Genomic DNA, 17,327 nt, shown 5'->3' with positions numbered 1-17,327 from the left:
ATTTAGAGTGAGGGAAAACTAGAAGGTAGAGATGAACATCATGTAGGGCTTTGGGTGTAGTTGCAACAGCTTGTTTCTTTTGTGTTATGTCCTTTCTTAGAGATTATGTCTGGTTACTTCCCTGTAACAGAGTGGGCTCTGTGATTTGTGAGGCCCAATTTAGAGTGAAAACACAGATCCCCTTGCTCCAAAAGCAGAAAGATAGAGCGCCTGGGTGGTCCCACCGGTTAAGTGTCTGACTCTTTGTTTCAGCTTAGGTCATGATCTCATGGTTCCTGAACTCAAGCCCCATGCCAGGCTCTGTGATGGCAGTGGAGCCTGCTTGTGGTTCTCTCTCTCCCTGTCTCTCTGGCCCTCTCCCACGCACGCTATCTCTGTCTCTCTCAAAATAAATAAATAAAATCTTAAAAAAAGAAAAAGAAAAAAGAAAAGAAGAAAGAAAATACTGTTAAAAATACTAAAATGCGGCTTAAAAGTTTTTCCTTTCTATTTTCCAATCTCTCTCTTGACCAGTCAGGGTGTTTTAAATTTGCTATTTAATGTGACGTTCTCTCCAGTAGGGGGGTAACTACAGGGAAAGCGAAGAGCTTTACAGGCGCCCAGGATGGCCTCTCAACTCAGCATGTGTGTGAATAACATTTGGGATGTCAGGCTGGCCCTTCTGCAAGCTGCAACACCAGCACACCATGCAGGGCAGGAGGATGTGGGTGGGTATTCAATTTTCCTTTTCCTGTCCCATGATGGACAGGTGGCCCACGAGGGATTGCAAGTTTCATGTTGGGAAGCACAGGGTCTCTGCGTTATGGGTGGACTCATTATGGCTGGTCCCTGCCTCCTTGCCTGCAATGATGCCAGCCAGGACCAGGACTGCAACTGTTATGCTGACTCCATGACGCTGTGGGGCATGCAGCTCAACACCGACTCTCCCGGCACCTGTGCCCAGGCTGCTACAGGGTCAAATGGGGATGGTAGAACATAGGCCTACTTCCATGAATATAATCTGGTTGCTATGGCAGAAGGGAGGACTGGCAAGAATGAGCTGAGGGAGCCAGGGACCTGCCGTGCTAGAGGGAGCCTAGAATCTTTCCCATGGGGGTGGTCAGAGGTGGAATAATTCAGAATCCTACACTCCAAGTACCACTCTTCCATGTTTACCCACACCACCACCCCCTTACCATACTCCCCCGCACCCCCAACAGAGGCTTCATTGTTCCATCAGATTTCACTTGCAAAATCCAAGTTCAATGATGACAAAAATCAACTTTAAGCACCAAGCCTTACTGAACACAGATCTTGCAGGACTGCACTGGTCACAGGCCACTGAGTCTGGCTTTGTCTCAAAGAATAGAGAGGCCTGAGCAGATCTGAGCAGTGCAAGAGTTGGACGACAGCCAACACCTGTGGTGTCCTAGGTCACATTCCTTTATCTGACTCATTTTATCCATAGCTGTAGGAATAGTTATGTCTTGTGGGAAAAGCACTCACCTTGCCTGTGCTCTATATAGCTCTACTTCTCTGCTTCAGGGCCATTGCGATAACCAAAGGAACTCACAAACACAAACCTGTGTCCAAATGCGGCATGAAAGTTTGTGGATGAAAAAGCACCTAAGGGCAACTTTCAGTCAGTGTGGGGAAGGAGTGGGTGGACCAAAGCACAGACCTTTCATTTTCCAGAGACTCATTTCTGAGGCATTATCAAAGCTTCCCAGAGATCCTGATGGAAGTGGAACTCTTCTACAGCTTTACCATTTGGCATTTGCTCCTTCCCCTTTCCTCACTCTTGCCTTCTGAAATCATCTCCCAAATAAATCTCTTGTACCCAAATCATTGCCTCGGGCATTCCTTTCTTGGAATGAAAATTAAGATGTGGGTGGGGAGAATGAGCAGCTGATACTATTACTTCCTTTACCTCTGCACCCCTCAATCATTCTCCAGTTCTTTAGCAATAATTCCTAGTAATTTAAATACGTGAATTGTAGTCTTGAATGAAATTCCCAAGGCACGGATTGAGACTTCTAAAACCTGGGGAAATAAAAGCTTCATTTCAAAGCTGCAGTTTCCTTTTTTCCAAAAATCATAAGCCTTCCCTCCCCCCCTTATTTTTGAGCTCTTTTTCTTTTTTCTCCTTTATTCTGGCATTCTGGTGTAGTCTTAATAATTATCCCTTTAACTCCAAATGTATACAGCAACTAAGCAAACCACTGGGATGAAATCTTTGAGGTACTAATGGAGTTTTAAACTTTTAAGTCCAGTGTTCTTTTAATAATGTGGATTGATGTCTATGCCTTTTTGAGTCAGGGCTTTGTCAATAAAAATTGTGTTGCTCCTTTTGGGAGAAATGTTTCTTCTCTGGATATAGATTGTAACTGCACTTTGTAGCATGGCAATGCTTTCTTGCGTCGACATCAATGTTTTCATATTTGAACGGTCACTGAGGCCAGAACTAAGATCCAGGGGCCTGCAAATGTGATGTGAAAGCTTGGTCTCTGTCTTTGGTCGAGAAATAATCATGAAAAGAACTAGGCTAGATTTATGGAAGCTCACACAGACATACAAGACAAAACATTCTATATTCTAATCATAGTAAGCAGCCACTTCGTCACCCAAGCCAGACATTTTGGATTCATCCTTCTCTTCCTAACCAACGGCATTAATCCATCCGTGTGTCCTACTGATTCAACTCCCTTAATTTATTTTTATTAGTTCCTTTCTCTCTATCAGCACCTCCACAACTATATCCTTGGTTGAAACATTTCTCATCCATATCACATACTATATCTCTATTCTAATTTGTTTTTGACTCTTTCTTACCCTAAGATATCCCACACACAAAATAATGTTTAAGACTGTCAGGTCTCTAGATTAGTGTTGTTCCAGTACATCTTTGTACGATGATGGGTTTGTCTGAGACCTACAATGTCTAATGGGATGACTACCATCAATATGTGAGCATTTGAAATATGGCTGGTGAGACTCAGGACTTATATTTTTAATTTTAAATAAAATTTACAATTAATATGTAAATATAAATTAAAATTTACAATTAAATAACCACATTTGGCTAAGGGCTACCATATTTAACAGTACACTTCTAGAATATAAACTTCATGAAGAGGCCTTTCCTTAGCCATCAGAGAGCAACTATTCTTTCTTACTTGTTCCTAAAACCCCTTGTACACATAATAGTTTACTTATTTATTTTTAACTAGTATGTCTTACACTGATAGGTTATAGCTTCTTAAGGGCAGAAATATTATCCTGAAAATAACAATAAAAATAAACAACCTCAAAGCAATAATAGGAGATAGTTAACACTTACCTTCTCTCCCTATGTCTCTTCTTTAGTTTCAGAAAAGATTCCATGAACGGTTCTATTTTCTTAGAAAAGCCATTGGAATAACACCATTTTCTTTGACTCCACCGGTCACTTGTTCTTTATTGGGGGAAGATTCACTGGGTATCATCATATGTGCTCCTATATGAGATAACTTTGGCTCAAAATTTGGTAACAAAGAATCACATCTTGACCAGGCCTTGGGGCAGCCTTCCCAAAGAAGACTTGGTGACTCAAAAACTGTCCATAATCTTTTCCACCTTCTACTATTACAGAAACTGAATTTGCGAGGTAGACCAAAATCTCCTATGTGAAGAGTGTGTAAATGTCTTTGACGTCACCTTTGCAATTTATTTTACTAACAGGTGACTTCCACAGTTTTGATTGGGAGGGGAAAAAATAAAGCTTCAATTTGCTCTCAAATTTAAGCCAGATTCTTCAATTCAGTTGTACCATGGAGCCCTATATATTAGGACTTATAAAGGCTTCATTTAATAATGATCCCTCCCTTTGATTTTTTTTTGTCTCAGGCGGGTACCTAGAAAGAAGAATTGATCAGTGTTTGATACCTCTAATTCCCCAAGCCTAATAATCACTAGCAATTATTTAGGACTTACTGTGTGCCACAATGTGATGAATACTCTATTCTTTCTTTCATTCAGACAGTGTGTACTGAATACCTATGCTATTCCAAGAACTGTGCTAGGTAATAAGCATACAGCAGTCAGCAAAACAGACCTGGTTTTTGCTTTTATTGAGCTTCTATTCTTTATTCTTCTATTCTTTAGAAAGACAGATAATAAGCAAACAATAAAATACACAAAGAAAATAAACACATATTTGTGAGGTGCTTCGAAGGAAATAAACACAGTGCCATAATGCAAAACGATGGGGCATGGTGTGATACTTTTAGACAAGTGGAGTAACCCCTGCAGACATTTAATCAGAGACCTTAAGAATAAGAATAATGAGCCATACAAAGTTCTGTGGGAGGAGCGTTCCTGGTATAAGAAACAGTACATACAGAGATCCTGAGGTAGGTAGTAGCTTAAAAATCTGTGTGACAGGGACATAAAGAATGTGGGGTGAGCAAAATACTCATAGTAAATTTGTTATTTTCTGTATTGCAGATAAAGAGGCAGAAGCATCGAGATGTAAACTAACACTCCCCAAAGTCACACAGCTAGTGAGTGACAGAGCAAGAATTTGAACTGCATCTATAGGACTCCAGAGTTGATGGGTCAAGATCTTGAGTACCTAACATAATAAATATTAAACAAAGGGGAGATAAATAAATAAGTGTTGGAGAAGGGATCTATATAGATCATTAAAACGTGTCTGATCAGCCAAAATATCAACACTAGTCTAGATTTAACACAATAAAACTTGTGTTAAAATCCTTTTGTGAGGGGCTCCTGAGTGGCTCAGTCGATTGAGTGACTCACTCTTGATTTTGGCTCAGGTCATGATCTCAGGGTTGGTGGGTTCAAACTCTGCATCAGGCTCTGCTCTCACAGTGCTGAGCCTGCTTGGGATCCTCTTTCTCTACCCTTCCCTTCTCCTCCCATCTCTCTCTCTCTCTCTCTCTCAAAATCAATAAATAAGCTTAAAAAAATCTTATTTTGAAAACAAACCTATTAGATTTCACATCCATATAGTTTAGTAGTTAGGTGACTTCCTACTATTTTTTTAAAATTGTTCTTTACATGATAATATCATTGTTTTAGCTACATAGAATTTGTTTAGTGTTAGTATAGTTTTCTACTTAACTCATAGGAGAATAGAAATCAGATTATGTTATCTCTAAGTTCCACCACGTTATGAAGCTATTATTATCAGTATCTTTTATCTACTGGCTTTGAGATACAAATAACTTAATCTCCTAGGAGCATATCTCAGAATGACTCCCTAGGACTTAGATTGAACTTTGGAAAAATCAGTGGAAATAGTAAGAGAGTCCTATTACAAATTCTCTGCTTACAGATACAAGAAGTCACTGACTAGAAGATATTCAATTATTACTTTGTCAGGATTTTTTAATATTTTATGCTCTGCAATCCTTTGAGAATTCAATGATGACTTTAAGAATTCTCCATCCAAAATATACATAGACGAATTCTGACGTTTTACAGTTTTTCTGTTCCCAAAGGCTATCATCTAAGGACATTAAATAATATTTTAAAGGGTTAATAATGCTTGCTTTAACGCCTTTGGTTCTGGATCATTTCTCCAGAAATATCTATGTAATATTTCCATATTTTTACTTATTTCCTGATTTTATGAGTCCTATAAACACAGGTTCCCTCCACTATCCAGAAGTAGAGTATTCCTATGAAACTTTTTATAAGCTGAAATTGCTTAAAGCCAAGACTGTTTTTTGCTTCCCCCAAATTTGCAATATGTCACTTTGCTTTTACCAAAGACCTACATTAGTACTACCTGTTTTTGCTAACTGAAAGAAATCTAAAGAGAATTTTTGTTTTTATCAAAAATCCATTGCCTGTATTAATGTAGGTCTTTCAAAAGAGAGAAGTGATATAAGGTGAACTTTCACAAAATGGAGGATACCTGTATGTATTTTTATTTTTTTTTTTTTTTTTTTTTAAATTTTTTTTTTTTTTTTTTTTTTTTTTTTTTCAACATTTTTTTTTATTTTTGGGACAGAGAGAGACAGAGCATGAACGGGGGAGGGGCAGAGAGAGAGGGAGACACAGAATCGGAAACAGGCTCCAGGCTCCGAGCCATCAGCCCAGAGCCTGACGCGGGGCTCGAACTCACGGACCGCGAGATCGTGACCTGGCTGAAGTCGGACGCTTAACCGACTGCGCCACCCAGGCGCCCCTGTATTTTTATTTTTTATACCTTTCCTTCCCCCCCCCCCCCGTAATATCCTTTTTAAAGTTTAACAAAATGTGTGTGCGTGTGTGTGGGTGTGTGTGGTGGGGGGAGGTGAGGCTTTCTCGATTTTCAGTCTTATTTCCAGCTTAGTCCTTTCCTCATTCCCTCAGGGTTGATGTGTAGTGGGATGCACTCCTTTCTACAAAGACACTCGTTCTATCAACAGCTTCTTGTTACCCATTTCTTTTTTTCTCAGACCACTTCTATTCCCTAGGTCTATTGCCTTTCTTGGGTTAGAAGATTTGAAAATTTCTATAACTTTTAGTATCAAATGATGCATTTACCAGGAAATGAGAGTAATAAGACCAAGGTCATGGTTCAATTTTTGTTTTAATATTTTATTCAGTAACCTCTTATTTTAAGGCCACATCCTAAATACCAGAAATTAATGAAATACAGTACAAGTGAGTAAAGTTGATGAATTAGTTTTTTTTATGTTTTAGAGCCTACACCACTCTTTAGCTGCATCACAATTTCTCTTCTGCATTGATCTCCAGGAAAAGCAGGCATGAGTATGGAAGGATTGCATTGATACAGATACAAGGCAGAGTGGATATTTTCTCATCAGTGCTTCCCCAGAGTAGCATTGGTTGAGAAAATATAACATTCTCTTAGTTAACTTGAGAAGTGTTCAGATGGATGACAATCTACATTACCGTGTGGTAGTAATAACTACTACCAGCTAAAAGGGCCCCATGGTCAAACATTTAGGGAATCATTAAACTTAGGTGAGTCTTTGTATTTCTAGAAGAGTTTGTGAAGCTCCAATAGAGGATAATATAAGCGATGTTTTTAAAGCCTATATGACTCTGACTTTTGAATCACATTTCTTATAGAGCACAAAGGAACATTTATTTTTTGGAAGCTTTCTTTTTTTTTTTTAATTTTTTTTTTAATTTTTTTTTTTTTAACGTTTATTTATTTTTGAGACAGAGAGAGACAGAGCATGAACGGGGGAGGGTCACAGAGAGAAGGAGACACAGAATCCGAAACAGGCTCCAGGCTCTGAGCTGTCAGCACAGAGCCCAACGCGGGGCTCAAACCCACGGACCGTGAGATCATGACCTGAGCCGAAGTCGGACGCTTAACCGACTGAGCCACCCAGGCGCCCCTGGAAACTTTCTTTTATACTATGACCATGTGCTTTGACAGGGCATAAAGGAACAGCTCATGATTAAACATGGGAACATTCAGAAAATCCAGAGGAAGATTTGGGCTTTTCACAAAAATTAGATCATGACCCTTGGCGCTTTCTTCAGCATGAGAAAGCAAAGGACTGAGAAGTCTACAATATGCTTCACCTGAAAACACACCTGGATTGCACATTCTGAAATATTTAATTTGATATCCATATTCATTATAATTGTATTTTACATATTTGCAGAGAATAAATGATTGAAAAACATCTGTTGTTTGGTCTGACTTCCATAGCTCACATAGTTAGGGCTATTACCCATTCCAGAGAACATGGAGTAAATCATTTTACGTTATCCTTCTATCGGAGTGGAAACCCTTCAAGGATTATCCTTTCAAATGATTGTGACTACATTTTTATTATCTTCAAAAAATTTTTTTCAGCATAATCCAAATCAATTTATTTGCTGACATGGTTCAGAGCACCTTCTCTATAGGGCATATGTAATTGGACAAAGGAAAAGTCAGTCTGATGCTTTCCAATTTTTTTTTCATGGTCCAAATTTATAATAGTGGAAAAATTTTGGATAAAATTGCCATTTAACGTTTATAATTGATCGCTCAATGATGTAAGATTCCCATTCAATTCCCCTCATAAAAATGCATAAAATAAAATACCAAGCAATTGTGTCCTTTTGGTTTGGGGTGATGTATTAAATTTTCTAGGTGACGTTTCCTACTTAGTTACCTTTGAATTTTGCTTATTTTTCTACATCTGCCGGTTATAAGTATGAGAAGCATATTTAATCTGAAACCAATACAATCTTATGATGAGTTTTAAGTGATGCTGAGGAGGAAGGGGATTTAAAATATAAATTTTAGATATTTATCTTTGTTACCTTTATACAAGGTAGTATCTTCTACTAGGAGTATGCTAGAAGGTAGAAGTTGTGTTGAAGGTAAAGGTGAGTTGCCATCTGCTGATTTTAAAAGGCATGTATTAGGGGTGCCTGGGTAGCTCACTCCGTTAAGCATCCACTTTTGCCTCATGATCTCGAGGTCTGTGAGTTCAAGCCCCACCTTGGGCTCTGTGCTGACAGCTCAGAGCCTGGAGCCTGCTTTGGAGTCTGTGTCTCCTTCTCTCTCTGCACTTCCCCCATTCGCACTCTGCCTCTCTCTCTCCCACACAAAAGTAAATAAACATTAAAAAAAAATTTTAAAGGCATACATTATAGCTAATTAGAGATCTTCAGTGTAATTTATACACGTGGAGTTATATCTTTGGAGAAATAGACCACTGGTAATTCCGTATGGATTGCTATTCCCATATCTGTGAAAACTGAAAACTTGTTATTTGATCATTTTCAACGGCAGGCATATGGTATGGAATGGAAAGAGTATTAAAACATAATTCTGCAATTTAAGCATTTAAAAGAAGAGCAGAATAATAAAAGTTAGTGGAATTGATGGAATAAATGGCCAGAAATATAGGCAAAGCTGGAAAGATTGAGTTCTTGGATGCAAAGAAAGGGGGAATAGTTAAAGTGGACCTTTTTAATGCTGTTAAAACATTAGTAAAGATGACATTAGTTACAGAGGGGATATTTGAGCCTGTGACCACTTTTATATAATGACAGAAAAAAAACTCCAATCAATTTCTTTGATTTGTCTATATAAACTATATATCATAGTAACTAGTTTATAAACAGAGATTGGTCTTTTTAAATGTAGTGTGGCAATAAAATGAAAAAAAGAAAGATGAAAATCACCATTTCAAATGAAAAGTTATTTTTCAATGCTCCTCAATATACATGACTTGTCTTCTTAAAAAAAAAAAAAGTTAAACCTGAATCTGACTTATCTAAATCTGTAAGTCTAACTGACAACTTATAGGAAATAAAGGGAACATTTAGATATTAATTCAAATAAACTGTAAAAAAAGTATGATGAAACACCCATTGATGATTGTGTCCATAAAATTTGAATCCATATGATGATTGGATATTTAAAAATATTTTGAAAGATGATAAGTTTTTAGATAGTGTAACAGTAGTATGATTACATTAAAATAATCCTATTTGGATATACACACTGAAATATTTATTTATGATATGACAAAAAATCTGGGAACATTTTTTAATCTGGGAGAGCAGAGAGTCACTGAAGTTATATACAAAAAAATAAAATGGCCTTGGTTGATAATTGGTGAAGTTGGCTTATATGTATACGGGAATTTATTAAAATTTTATAAACTTTTATATGTGTTTGAAAGTTTGATATCATTAAGTTCAAACAATTATAGAATGAGAAGAAAACTTTGAGCAAGAAGAAAGATTTCAGTGAGGAATATATATATATATATATATATATGCATATACATATATATATATATATATATAACATTTACTGATCAATTATTATGTGGTTGGCATTATTTTCACTCTGTATATGTATTCATATTCTTGGATTCTCAGAATAGCCAGATGATTTCCTCATTTAATAAATGAGGTACCTGGAAGCCAGGAGACCAGGAGATTAAATGGCTTGCCTGAGCTCAAATAGTGAGTGACAGATCAGGCTTTGGTATGCTGGCTGCAGACAACCACATGCTATGTACCCCCTCACATGCATGGAGAAGGTAGGTGAAGGGAATCATGGACACTGATAGCTGAAGATATTCAAGACCAGGTGCAATTGTTGGAACAGATTCCAAACCAGCTAGGAGAACATCATCTGGAAATCAGAGGCAGAGGATAAACTTTAAAAGAGAGCAGGGATGGGGTGCCTGCATGGCTCAGTCGGTTGAGCATCCGACTTCAGCTCAGGTCATGATCTCGAGGTCTGTGAGTTCAAGCCCTGCGTCAGACTCTGTGCTGACAGCTCAGAGCCTGGAGCCTGCTTCGGATTCTGTGTCTCCCTCTCTCTCTGCCCCTCTCCCACTCATGCTTTCTTTGTCAAAAACAAACATTAAAAAAAAAAATTAAAAGAAAGCAGGGATATAGCAACAAAGTATGTGATCTGAAGAAAGTCACTTAGCCTTGTGTGGCCTCCAAAAGAAAAACAGAATAAATGTCTCGCCTAAAGGACTGCTGTGAGGACTGAATGAAAATTTTTACTTTCTGAAAATTTAGGATCACTAACAAACTTCAAATTGAAATAAATAACCCCAACACATTAATATTTTTTATTATCAACTTTAAAAAAATTAGAGGGATGACTTAACTCGTAACTTTCTATGAAAAAAACAATTATCTATATTTCAACATTTTTGCCAGTTTTATTCTAATTTATTATTTTTGGCTTGCTAATTCAAGTAAAATTGCATTTAATATTTTATATAAAACTCTATTTGATTTAAATGGTTACTGTGAATTTTAATAAATATATATATTTATATTTATTTATATTATATATATTTTAATAAATAAATATATATTTATTTATATTTATATATAAATATTTATTATTTATATATATATATATATATATATTACTTTTGCTAACAGTTTGGTAGAGAATCACTAGTAGCTTTCAAATTTCCACAAACAAAATTCAGATATTATAGATGGAAATAAATAATAAATATGTATTGCAATTTTCTGTGCTTGTAGTTGAGGAAATTATGCATATACTAGAAATATACACTGAATTAGATTGTGCTCCTACTCAGTGGAAGAATTACAAATAACAACTATTTTTGATGCCCAAAGTTTGGCTTACTCTAAAAATCAAATATGTTAGAAATGTAATAAGTCAAATCCTGCTTCTCACCCATGGTTTACCCTTCACTTTGTGGAAATGTTCAGGTCATGTTTTTCTTGCTAAACTTCAGTTCCTCCATCAATTAAATTAGAAGATCGGCCTAAATGATTCCATTATCTAGATAGCATCGCCAACATCGTGAAATCAGTACAGTGTAGTAGAAAGCTTATGGATTTGGTCTCAAATAAATGTGGTTTTCATCCTGACTTTGAGAAGCAGTCAGGACTTGGGCAACTTCTTAACAGCTTTGGATCATGGATTCCTCATTAGTAAAACAGAGACAATATAATGTGTTTCAAAAGTATGTGTAGAAAATTCTAATCCAGAATAGTACATTCTAATTAAATGTTTACTTTTCCACCACCACACCATCCCTCCTGTCTGATCGAGGGTGTCCATAAGACTGGGGGGAAAACCCTTTTATCATAAGATCTTTGCATTTGCAGCAAAGCAGAGACGAAAATACTTGATAACAGAATACTCGGAGTCTTTACATGAGGCTGTTTACTAAATAAATAATATATATACCTTATAATACTGATTCAGTGCATAAGCAAAGGAGTTAGGGATTATTTCCATATGCATGATGATGTCACTTTTCAGGAATGTAAATGCAAAAATTTACAAATATGATTAATTCCCTTGAATACAGCAGATTGCTTCATATGCTTTTTACAAAAGGAGAGTAATATGATATAATATATACAGAAGAGGGAGCATTTGTACTTGCTGACACACTTTCTTATAAGAATGCAACTCCTCCACCCTACGCCATAAGCAGTGAGAAGACGACCAACTAATGCTGGTCAGCAGAAAGTCTCTTTTTGCAGATGGTACACACAGTTTTCTGTTTTTGTTTTTGTTTTTTCAAGTAATGTATTACACTGTCACAAATCAATTTCTAATTAGGCTTCACACAATTATGCTCATGTCCTACAGTCTTCTGTCAAACTCGACTTGCAAAAAATGCTTGAATGCAAAGATTCATGAATATGCCTTTGAAGAAAATGAATGCTGATTGCATTTTAAATATTTAGCATAGGAAATTCAAACATTTTTATTAGAACTGACTGAAATCATTATACAAAGTCTGTAACTTTAAAGTCTTTTGGGGGAGGGTCAAGCATGACAATCGGATTTAACTGTATTCAAAGGGTTTTTTTATTTTCTGAAAAAATATAAAATTTCGTATCTTACACTACAAAAACATGTACACAAACGAAATGCACATAGAGCTTCAAATGGGGAAAAGATACAGAAATGCTAATCCTTTCTTGAATTAATGCTCAGGCAAGAATTTGAGATATCCTGATGCCTAGCATAGAATAAGATACTCTATACAGCTGCTTCTGACCTGCCTGAAACTAAGAGAATTTAATAAACATATTAACAAGTGACTGAGTCTAAATTTTATTCTTAGACTATTATAAATGAAATTTACATACTGTAAAATTATTGAATGTAAAACTATAGCAATCTAAAGATTCACAAATATGTTGACCACTAAAACCTTTACTGTTAATATATCTCAGACTGAATAAACATGATGTATGTTGCCAACTTCAATTTTTTTCATTTACATTTAGAAGAAACAAATGACATTTGATTCTTATTATTATAGATCAACTCTCTTTTTTTTTTAAGATTTATGTCTTCTCTTAAGCAATAATTTTGTGGTCATTCTGAACAAGAACATTCAATCATTCATGTGTAAAAAGATATTTTTTCATAAACCAAAATGAAAAGAAAAGTTAGTATCTTTTTCTCCTTTGATACATTACTATATAATTAACGGCATAATACAGAAAAATATACCATGTAACCAGCTGTGCTACAGAGTTGAAGCAATGATGACTTATTGTAGTTATTAATTTCCTAAAACTAGCATTTTGTTGTTCATTCATCATCATCATCATCATCATCACATTGTACCTACTTTTTACTTATTTTGAGTTGAAACATCTGGCAGGACATAAGCAAAGACAGTTTACTATCATACTTAGCTCTTTGTTTTCTCATTTTTAGAAAGAAAAAAATGGGAAAAAAGATCTTATTCTATTACGCAACATCATTCATCTAGTAAATTTCTAACATCTGATGCAAATAGCATTTGCCATCCAATGCACCGTTACAAACAAAAATGTCTTCCACAGATAAATATCTCTACTTGTGCTTCTGAACATCCACTTTAAATGGGAGGAAGAATGGTGTTAAAAAAAAATCTTTGACTTTGACACAGAGATTAAATAGTAGACATGCAAACACTTAAGTGTTCAACAGATAATAATTTTCATTTTAAACTTAAGATGTGAAACTATCTCTTCACCATTGCACACTGGTTAAGACTCTTTACAAACTAAGTGAAGGATGTTCTGTATTGTTTTGGCAACTCCAAAACTAATAATGCTGGCCACATTTAAGTTTGGACAGAATATTGGAATATAGATTTTACAGTAATCGTACAACTTTAGAACACTGATTTGGTGATTAAAATAGAAGACATAAAAGATCATGCACATTATTTTTTTTAAATGGGAAAATCGGAATCCTCACATTTTTACATACAATTCAGACATTTCAAATGGCCCAGAAGAACACGTGAGCAAGTAGAAAAATTCGGAAACAAATTATGATTGATGAAAGTAGTAACTGAGTGACTTCAACAGGTATCAGTATTTTGAAAAAATATTTTTCAAAGTTCAACTCTGAGAGTGACTCATGCTTTAAAGGTATTGCTACTTGATAGCTACAATAACATTATGTATTATTTGACAAATCTATCTTATGTGCTAAAATTATTGAGTCTCTGTTTTATTGTTAGTTGTCTGGTGGGTGACAAAATGAACCAAAGGATAAGAAATCACACAATCAAGATTTGTCAAACCTCACCCTGGGTTACTGCCTCACTGCATTTCACAAGAGCTGCCTCTTCTCCCTGTACCACTTCTCACATTTATAGATGAGATTGGCACTTCTCAATTGGTGACATATCCAGTAGTGAATAAATATTTTAGAAGGAAATTCTTTCCTCTTTTTATTTTTATGTATGTATGTATGTATGTATGTATTTATTTTACGTGGGGGAGAGCATATCTTATTTGGAAGTCTCTTTACTTCTTTTAAACTCATATTGACATTGTCAACCAAAATGGGAAAAAAGAATTCTCAACCGAATTGAAATATCGATGAAATCTATGTGTCTAACTTTCATCTCAATTTACGTTCCAAAATGAACACCAAGATTGCGAAGGAATCTGATCCATCCTAATTTGTAATGTTCTTCTTCGAAAAAGAGGAAACCTACATTGTAGCTTTAAGTTCTAGTCACTTAGATATACTTTGTGCTGACTTCCCAATCATTTTTGAACACACAAAGTTAGAAGACAATTCAGAAAATATCTTTGTTATGTGTAAATAACTGTGACTCGTCCTAACACTTACAATAGTTTATCTTTTAAATCAATATGCCTGTTCCTACTTTGAAGTTTCTCAGTTGTTACTTTATCACTTAAGTTCAGTTGTTTTTACAAAATTCAATAAAGTGCAACACAGTCTCCGATTATTTTGTAAAAAAGAATGTTTAGTTCATTTTGTTTCTTGAAATGAACAAAGACATCTTTTATAATAGTGATGCCTGCTTACTTCTGATTTTATCAAGACAATGCTAAATCCACCTTTCTTTACTTTCTCTGAAAATTTCACTAAACTAATAAAGTATACTTGAAGCATATTTTATAAGAACCCATGGTATAGTATAGACCTAGTAAGTATTTATAGCCAAAACTGGACCAAACTAAATATACTAATATACCATCTGAGAGTTGCTTACAACTTTTTCTTTTTCCTCTTTCTTTCTTTCTTTCTTTCTTTCTTTCTTTCTTTCTTTCTTTGTCATGTTCTTTAGCAAGGAGTTACTTTACTGCTTAAGTAAAAGGTGGGCAGAGTAGAAAGAAGTTATTTCTTAAGGGTTTATTCTTGTATGGGCTAACATTCAAGTAAAACAAGTGCTTGGAAAAGAGAGAGAACACCATTAATATCATGCAGGAATATTTTCTATAGATTCCATTAACCCAGACTACTTCAATATACTATTGCCCTTGATGATCATAAGTAGGCTATACTTTGTTCAAATGCTGTGCTCTTTGAATAATCACGTATCTTTCCATGGTTCTATAAAATGCAATACCATAAAAAATTGTTACTTCACCAAGGAGTCAGTTTTGTTAGAACTCTAGTAATAAACCATATAATTTGTACCACAAATGCCAGTCTTAACCAAATGCGGCACATAAAATGTACACAAAACATATCTTAAGTTCCTTAATAAAGCCAATTAAATAATACTTTGGACTGGTTTATCAAAGTAAATTCGATTTGATGAAACTGAATACAAGATGAAATTACCAAATGAATAAACAGCCACCAACAAATAAAACTTGTTAAATCTTGAAACAAAGAAAATTCTGAAGGAAATGTATATATATATATATATATATATATACACACACACACACATATATATATATATATATGTGTGTATATATATATTTCATCATTCCATTGCTGCCTTAGTATCAAAATGTCTACAGCTGAACCACAAGGGAAATGGTTACAAAGGATTAACACTTAGGGGTAATGCTTAGTGCTATGTGCCTGGATTTAACAACATTAACAGAAGCCTGCACAGTTAAATCCTTCTACATCCTGCTGAAAATGTGCCCTTCGGTGTCAACTTTGCTTGACAAGGTATTTTCTGGGACTCAGAAAGGTGAAATTTCTTACAGGGGTGCAAGATTAATGGCTAGAAGAACTGCATTGTCACAGATATCACAAAGTGTTTTCAAAAAGCCAAAGGGGATTTAATCTTATAGACATTTCCCGTTAGTGAATAAAGAGATTTAGTAGCTTTTGGACATATGAGAGGAAGAAAGACACAAGCTTATGTTCAATTTTGTTTTACTGCTTCCCTATTTCTCCTATTCCTATTACACTCTGGAACACTCGTTCCTGTATGTTGCTAAAATTAAAACACTATTAAAAATGCAAGCAGAATGGTAACGCACGCATGTGCAACCATCACACACGAAACTCCAACTTAAATTGATTCCTGGGTATATAGCAAATGATACAGTATATACACATTTATTACCTAATAGTTTCTAGAAGAGCAACTAAACATATATTTTATAACACAGAAAAATAAATATACACCCTGTATTATACTTGTCCTTGATCAAACAACATATTTATACACTAGTTTCTATAACTTAACGCTGTGTAACAGCATTTTAAAATTACAAAAGAAGGTATCTATTAGGAAATTATCTAATCATATTGCTCTTCAATACACTTATGTAGACAATTCAGACTTGAAGTAAACTTCAGGAAATTGCAGCTTTTGTTAGCCCACAAATGGCTATAAACTTTTCCTTTCAAGTAGATTCTTGGAAGTTTTGAAAGGGGCTGCCTTAATTCAGTCTGTAAAGGTGCTCTATATAGTTATATTTTCATTTATAAAATTTTGTAGAAGTAGTGGAAAGGATTTTCTTGTTGCAACATAAGATCATGTTTAACCTCATGTTTTTATTCTATGCGGGTTATACTTGCTTCATGAAAAACGAAGACACTGAGAGGAAGATAAGGAGATTTTAGTAAAACACTGATTACAAATTCTGTGGCTTGAACCAAGGCTCTCCTAAGGTTTAGAAATCACTGAGTTTTCCCTTTTCCCCTTTTTTTTATTTTTATTTTTGTTAAAATAAATCTCAGGGCTTGTTTACAAAGTGCAGAATCATTCACTTGACGAAGTGACATGAAAAGGAAGTTACAGTGGCACCATCCCATTTACCAGCTGCACCTTCATTTCTTGAAGGCTGTTCATGATCTTCTTCTGGTGACCGACAAGAGTCACTCCAAGCCGTCTCAAATCCCTGTATGAAGAAAGCACACATTGGATGTATGTATTGATTCAATTGGTAGCACACCTCAATACTTTCACGCTGGCAAAGATACAAACATTTTGCAGAAGCTAATTAGATTACAATCCTATATGAGACATAGATATGATACAATCCGATATGAGACATATCGGGTCCAATTTTCAAAGGCAGGCTTCAAAATTGTACCTTGAAAATCTGTTTGCAGTCCAAGAAATATTTAACATAAGGACTGATATAAGATATAATTGCCCCCCACCTCA

General features: G+C 35.3%; 1 protein-coding gene across 8 annotated transcripts in view; it reads right to left on the bottom strand.

Annotated features, from left to right (window-relative positions):
• Nucleotides 1-16,691: 16,691 nt before the first annotated feature.
• EPHA5 (EPH receptor A5) overlaps nucleotides 16,692-17,327 on the bottom strand; it is a 343,473-nt gene continuing 342,837 nt past the window's right edge. For all 8 annotated transcript variants that reach the window (XM_058722409.1, XM_058722411.1, XM_058722410.1 and 5 more), the window contains one exon: nucleotides 16,692-17,058. In XM_058722409.1, the coding sequence (XP_058578392.1) occupies nucleotides 16,953-17,058 (106 nt within the window). In that variant the 3' untranslated portion in view covers nucleotides 16,692-16,952. The remainder of the gene's footprint in view (nucleotides 17,059-17,327) is intronic.

The sequence above is a fragment of the Neofelis nebulosa genome, chromosome 3 (genome assembly GCF_028018385.1).
Source record: "Neofelis nebulosa isolate mNeoNeb1 chromosome 3, mNeoNeb1.pri, whole genome shotgun sequence".
NCBI lineage: Eukaryota > Metazoa > Chordata > Mammalia > Carnivora > Felidae > Neofelis > Neofelis nebulosa.
Note: the sequence above shows the minus strand (reverse complement) of the source record. Positions and strands in the feature narration are given on the sequence as shown.